Source organism: Melanaphis sacchari, unplaced genomic scaffold (assembly GCF_002803265.2).
Source record: "Melanaphis sacchari strain LSU unplaced genomic scaffold, SCAv2.0 Contig85_pilon_pilon, whole genome shotgun sequence".
NCBI classification, from domain to species: Eukaryota; Metazoa; Arthropoda; class Insecta; order Hemiptera; family Aphididae; genus Melanaphis; species Melanaphis sacchari.
The window spans coordinates 971,507-979,214 of NW_020271605.1; the positions used below are offsets into that span (position 1 = coordinate 971,507).

Consider the following 7,708-nt stretch of genomic DNA (forward strand, 5'->3'; position numbering starts at 1 on the left):
GTAACATGGTGACAACAAATGAAGGTATATGCCTGTTCTTAAATTAACCACATAAAAATTGTTAGTATTCTAATAGGAAATAAATTAACTAAATATATAGTTATAATGCATAAATATAGGTAACCATACTCAATAATTGAACATTATTTTGTTAATCAAATTTATAATATTATTTTAAATATATTTAAATCAACAATACATAATATAATATTTCATCATTTTAATATTTTTCTTTTTAACACTATTAAAAATTATTTTCTTTTGATGGTGACAGTTTTTATTTCCAAGTATTCCTTTAGACCTTCTTCTCCTCTGTTAACAATAAAATAATAAAATTAATATAAAACCTGTTTATATTTATGGTAACAGTATAAAAATTATCAATATAAGCCCAACACAATACTTATTTCATTCATAATCTTAAATATAAACTGTTGTTAAATGTTTTAATTATAAAAAGATCTTACAATTCTCTTCCTTGTCCAGACTGTTTAAACCCACCAAATGGACATTGAGCATTAACAGCATCATAACAATTAATCCTAATAAGTAATAACAAACAATAATTATAGATTATATTATTAGATGAAAATCTTCAATATGTTTTTGAAGTTAATATATTTTAAAATTTTAAAATATGACATTATGAAGTAAAAACAAAATAGCTTTAATTTGTATACCAAACTGAACCAGCATTAACATTGTCCATAAAATTCATTGCAGTATCCAAATTGTTAGTTAATACTCCAGCAGCTAATCCATATTTAGTGTCATTTGCACGTTTTATCACTTCATCCAAAGTTTTAAATTTAATTATCTGCTGAACTGGCCCGAAAATCTTTAAAAAAAATGCTAATTTAATCTTTATTTTTTTTATAATATATACATACATACATAATAGTAAATAATTTAATATAACAATGGAATTTAATTTATGTTCAAGCACTGAATAATAAAAAATATTTCAACGTTGAAATCATCTTATCTAAAAATTAATAAATAGAATTGTATATTTATTACTTACTTCTTCTCTAGCAATTTTCATGTTATCAGTTACATTTGAGAATACAGTGGGATACACAAAATATCCTGTATCACCTACTTTTGACCCACCAGCTTCTACTTTTGCTCCTTCCATTTTACCAGATTCAATCATACTCAAAACTTTGTTGTATTGTTCTTCACTCACCTAAAAACATAATTTATAATTACAATGTAATATGACAGTTGGTATGTTATCTATAATAACTAGCATCTGGATTTTTATAGGAATGATTTTGTAGTATATGCATGTACAGTTTATATAATATGTATGTAAATACTATATAAAATTTTTTAGAAAATGTCTAATGTTTTAAAAATATATAAACTGTAAGATATTTTCAATAATTTTTTGAATTTATTATGAAATGATAAATTTATAAGAAATCAATAAGTTATAAATAAAAAAATAAATATTCTTTTAAATGAAAAAACATTTTAAAATCTCACCAAAGGTCCTATTTGTGTATCAACATCAAATTGATCTCCAACTTTCTTTTGAGATGCCAAGAAGGCAGCTTTTTCAACAAATTTTTCATAAATACTTTCTTGAACAAATGTTCTAGAGCCAGCACAACAATTCTGACCCATGTTGGCAAATATAGCATCATGAGCAATCTGAGCAGCTTCATCAACTATGTATAATAATAATATTAAATACAATATTATAGTATGTAGTTAAAAATTCAACAAACAATAAATTAATATTTACCATCAAAATCATTGAATATTACTAAAGGACTTTTACCGCCTAATTCTAATGATACACGTTTTAAATTAGATTTGGCAGCTTCTTCCATGATTAATTTTCCAACCTTATAATAGAAATACATTTATTTAAGCCACATTACATGAAAAAAATAATCATATTAATTTATATTTAGTATATACTTCTGTTGATCCAGTAAAGGCAACTTTATTTATATCTTGATGGCAAGCTATAGCTTTACCTGCAGTTGGACCATATCCAGGTACAATGTTAATAACACCATCAGGAAATCCTGCCTATAAAGTGAATACATTTTATTTATACATAAATTATTGTAATACTTTATTTGTCAATTTAATTTTACTTCTTTTGATAGTGCAGCTACATGCAGGGCAGTAAGAGGAGTTTGTTCTGCTGGTTTCAATACAATTGTACATCCAGTAGCAAGAGCTGGTCCCCATTTCCATGCCAGCATTAAAATTGGATAGTTCCAAGGTATAATTTGTCCGACAACTCCAACAGGTTGACGTTTAGTGAATGCAAAATATGGCCCATCTATAAAAATTACAGGTATTCAAATAAATTAATAAATAATAACTATTTAAATTAGAGAAGGAAATATATGAATCAGGAGTAATTTTTAGAAGCATTATTATTTCAAAATCAAAAACAGTAACTGATGAGATAAAACAAATTTTAAAACTTTGAAAATTATTAAGTTACATGTCAAAGTATTTGATACCTAAAAACTTTATACACAGATTTTATGTTGTTAACATAATTGTGATTTGGACTATATATATAATATATAGCATACAAAAACTGTTAATAAACCATATAAAAATATTTTATATTTTTTAGAATATATAATATTTTTAAGCAGGTGTGGATTGACTGGAATGCTACAACATCCCTTGTGCTAAAATATACTCGCCCACTTAGTAAAAATGTATCTTAATTAATCTACTTAAAATTTAACTATGAAGGACAGTATAATTAATGATTGGAGAATAGGAAAAACGAGGAGTTAAAATCATTATATCAAAAACCGAATATTGCAGAAGCAATCAGAAATAAGAAATTACAATGAGCCGGGTATGCTTGAGAAGCCAAAATTTATTACTTCGTAGAACCTATCAAAAAAGGTGTATTGGAAGATTGAGAATGGGATGGGAAGATGTAGTGAACAATTATGTAGAAGGGTTAGGAGGTTGAACAGATTAGAAGGTACAAGCAACTGACTAGAATGGATGGAAGATTGAATGATTCTAGAGGCCGCTAACACAAAAAAAAAATGAATACCTGCTGGAATAGTTTTTCCATGAATTTTATCAGCAAATCCTGCATAATATTGAAGAGTTGTAACAGCCATTTGTATGTCCAATAGTGAATCGCTAAATGGTTTACCATTATCCAAAGACTCTAAATTTGCCAAATAAATTTTATGTTTATCGATCAGTTCAGATAATTTATACATCAATTGGCCTCGAGCAGATGCATCCATTTTACGCCACTCAGAATCTGACTGAAATGCAGTTTTTGCTGCATTAACTGCCAAATCAACATCATCCTACGTAAAAATAAATAAATCATTTTTAAGTAATTTTATTTGTAGTTAATTAAAAATATTTATATATTTACAAAGTAGATATTATACATATTATATAAAAAGTATTAAATTTTTATTTGTTGTGCAGTGTGCTATATCAATTGATAGTCATTGGTCAACTTTGTATAGTTCTACTATTCCAACATTTAGGTTCAACCACTCTATCACCCTAATACTTAACTTGTCAACATTTTTAAAAGTTCAAATATGAATAGTTATATTGAAAAATGAGAGCAATATTATAATATATAATAATTTTATTTATTATGTTTAACTCTAAAATGCATATTTTCACATTTTTTTGGTGTATAAGAAATTTAATTTTGCTAATTCATGTATATTTACAGTTTTTAGTGCCATTTTGTTAATTTAGAGTTTTAAATGCTATTTTTGGCTTATTTTTTATGTAATAAATAAAATAAAAAATATAACTACAAGAAAGTATACAAATATTTGAATGAAAATATGGAATTTGATTTTTAAATAGAAGCTACATTATCTGTTGTATCACCAATGACATCCAAATGATTCATTTTTTTAAATTTTTGTCAGATGAATTATACTGCAATTATTAGATTTATTGTATTTATGTTCTAGAGTTTAACCAAATATTTTTAGTTTTTAAATACCTACTACCATCTATAAATAAAAATTTATAATTTGTATAATTAAAAAAATTAAAAATTCTTGAAAAAAAAATTATTAACAACTCTATTTTACATATTTATCAATTTTTAGTATTATTTCTATGTTTTTATATGCACATCAAAGTACCATAATTTTTGAGCCTAGGTAATAATTTATCATATACATTTTTTTATCATTCATGATACCCTATTTAAATATATTTAAACGAGTATCACTGAAAAACAGAGCAGAACATTTTAATAAAATGTATTAATTGTCAAAATATAATCTAATAATTTTTCAGTGTTGATATAATTAGACTTTACCCATTTCTTTTACTCATAAATATGTATAAAGTGTTTCATAAAGAACGCAGTTTTTAATTTTGCTATAAATTAACTTTATTTTATAAAAAAATACATTATAAATGATATATATTGTTTCACTTCAAGTTGAAATTTAAATATGAAACATGATATTGTGCATATGATCTTCCTCTTATTGCTCAGCACACAGTAACTCTATCAATGCAATTACTAATCAAATTTTCATAGACTTGCCCATTAAGTTTACTAGTAACTCTTTGAATTTTTTGCTGAAAATTCAATGAAGTTCACAACTTGTCTTTTCAAAATAATGATAAATTGAAACCTCAAAAGAAGAAGTTAAGCTTAACTCAAGAGCAATCAAGGAAAAACAAATGCATCTGTAGTGAGTAACCATTTGATGTGGATTTTGGCAGGTGAAGGTTGAAGTTTTTTCAATTGAACATTTTGGAGATGAACATGGAAATGCAGAAACAGTGAATGGAAATGTTATTAAAACATGATTTTCAATTTTCCTTAGCCATTTCTGGATAACATGGACATTAAGAAATGTGGTTCCAGCAAAACGATTCTCCCTGAAAAAATTGACAGCTGACTTATTTTCTTCTATGGTGACCAGCAGTGGCCACTAAGGTGTGATTTACTTTATGTGACTTCTTCTTTAGGGGTTTCATTAAATCATTATTTTATACAGACTAAGTTGTGAACTTCATTGAATCTTAAGTAAAAAATTCAATGAGTTATCAGTGAACTTAATGGTCAAGTCTGTGAAAATTTGATTAGTAATTGCATTGACAGAGTCACTGTGTGCTGAACGTTAAAAGTGAGGGATAATATGTACATTATCATATTTTACACTTAAACCTCAATTCATAGTGAACCAATATATAAATAATTTATAATATATTTCTAATAAAATAAAATAAATTTATAATAAAATTAAAAACTACGTTCTTTACGAAACACCCTGTATAACTGAGTCTACAAATATTTTGTTAAATCATTTTTAAGTTGTTTTCAAACTCTTTATATCTAATAATTCCTATCTATACAAATCAATAATATAACTAGTATGAATATACAGTATTCAGTTATTTGGATTTTGCTAAATCTAACACAAAAAATGTTTCAGCTCATAAAATTTATCTGCTTGCAACAAATAATATCTTCTTGGTATTTCACCAACTAAATTCTTTATGAAACTTAAAAATTCCACCAAAATTCATTTAAATCATATTACTTACCAGTTATTATACTAATTTCAACTGTCATAATAATTTACATATTAAACAATCATACTCTATTTCTCATAGATGACTAAAAAGACATTGGCCTAAACTTACTAAAAAAACCTAATAATACCTAAAAAAAGTCGAGGTTAGGGGATACTGATGAGTCTTTTTTTATAAATGCTAATATTTATTTGTTATATTATAGTATATCATCAAACTTAGGTAGTTATTATGTATATGATGTATCTACCTAAAACTAAAATAAATTGTAAATAAATTTTCAAAAAAAAGTGTTATTTTGTTAAATAAAATTGTATTATCTTACTTTATCTGCTTCGGCAACATCGATAATTTTGTTTTTATTTGCAGGATTAATGGTCTGAAATGTTTTTCCACTTACTGAGTTCACAAAATTATTATTGATAAATATCTGAAATAATAATTATTAAAGCTTTTATAAATATTATTTAAATATTTTTAAAATAATATTATCACCTTTGTATAATTTTACTATAAATAAATACTTATCATATATACTATATAAACCTACATATTACCTATTCATAATACTAATATAAATTAAATAGATGACAACTAAAATATATTGCACGAATACTATTATATACCACAAAAAATTGAAAAAATGTAATTAAAAACTTGTATAAATTACTGAGATACTAATATAAAATGCTTATATTAGTCAAACTGACTTAGTAATTTTGTAAATAGGTAATAACTAATAATTTATTAGCTAAAAAATCATCAAATAAATAAATAAAAAAACCTTTAAAAATAAACAAGTACCCAATAAAATATAAAGTAATATTATGTAAGTAAATATTTTCACATATTACTGTAAAATTTAATGTAATTTAAAATATTTAAAACACTCATTTTTGATCAAACTAATTTGTAAATTATAATACAAAAAATAGGTAGGTACCTGATTATACAAAACTTCAACATTTGGATTTGCCATTTTTAGATGATGTAATAAATATACTTATTAAAAAAAAAAAAAAAACCAAGAAATTTTAAAATAAAATGTTGTTCATAGGTAAATAATATAATTTAATGTATTCTTAAAATTATTTAAATCAGATAATTATATTGTAATTCTTGCTGTATGAATCAATATTACTAAAAAAATCATCCACTAAAACAGTTAACTAAGTGTATCAGCACTTAGCACGATAAGCAATTAACATTTAACTATTAACACAATTATTATTAAATTGAATAATAATAATTTATGATTATAGGTTGACATTAGGTCCAACACAGGTATATCACAATCACAAACATTAGTTAGCTACTTCAAAATTTATCATACAATTTTATATCTACTTACACAGCACTAATACAGTTATCAGGTATAAGTATTAGATACTATTAACTACTAAGTACAAAGTCTTAATTCCTTAATTTAAAAAAATATAATTACAATTTTAAATTATCATTTATCAAACGCATTTAGCTTATCACGTAGCCACGTATCGGTTGACCTTCAATCTTAACTGAAAAACAAAATGAACTATTAAGCGCAAACTGCGAGCACGTCAAGGGATGACAAAAATCGTCTTGAATTCGATATATCGACCTAATTTATCGATAACTGATTATTGAAACCAGTAGATCAATGATAAATCGATACCTATATCGACTAAAAATGTCGATATATTGAATTTAAGAATAAAAAGCTTCTTAACGTATTTTAAAAGATTAACTACAAATCCTAATACAACTTAAAAATAAAATGGTAACTTGTCTAATGATGTTAGAAAAAAAAATTGAAGGAGAATATGCAACTTTATGCAAATAGCTGAAAGATCGCAAAAATCAATTAAATTTTCGCATGACTTTCAGTTTAATCTTTTATTTTTGAAAGCTAAGGACAGAATCATTAAACAGAGTACACCTTTTATAGAATAAATTCCCCCTAAGGAAAAACAAGTAGTTTTTTTAATTAATTTCTATATCTACTTAAATAGTTACTATGTAGTATTAACTTACTAAATTATTACTAAAAGTACAATAATTTACGATTAGTAAAAATTTTTTGTATTATTATGATGAAAATCAATACTTAAGTTATATAGATATATATTTTGAAAATAAATTAGATTCAAAATTATATTTTATGTAGGTATTTTTCAAATTAAAA

At 24.3% G+C, this 7,708-nt stretch overlaps 1 protein-coding gene across 2 annotated transcripts; it reads right to left on the reverse strand.

The window, feature by feature from the left end:
- Window positions 1-232: 232 nt before the first annotated feature.
- On the reverse strand, window positions 233-7,004 carry LOC112602319 (retinal dehydrogenase 1-like). 2 transcript variants are annotated; one of them, XM_025350338.1, is made up of 11 exons: window positions 6,896-7,004; window positions 5,870-5,974; window positions 3,053-3,320; window positions 2,115-2,305; window positions 1,933-2,046; window positions 1,754-1,856; window positions 1,492-1,676; window positions 1,025-1,189; window positions 681-838; window positions 468-542; window positions 233-312 (listed from the first exon to the last, which is right to left on the reverse strand). In XM_025350338.1, exons 3-11 carry the CDS (start codon window positions 3,252-3,254, stop codon window positions 252-254), a joined length of 1,254 nt encoding a protein of 417 aa, XP_025206123.1. In that variant the 5' UTR covers window positions 3,255-3,320; window positions 5,870-5,974; window positions 6,896-7,004; the 3' UTR covers window positions 233-251. The 2 variants fall into 2 exon arrangements, with proteins under 2 accessions (XP_025206123.1, XP_025206122.1); XM_025350337.1 differs by lacking the exon at window positions 6,896-7,004 and adding an exon at window positions 6,488-6,592.
- Window positions 7,005-7,708: the final 704 nt, after the last annotated feature.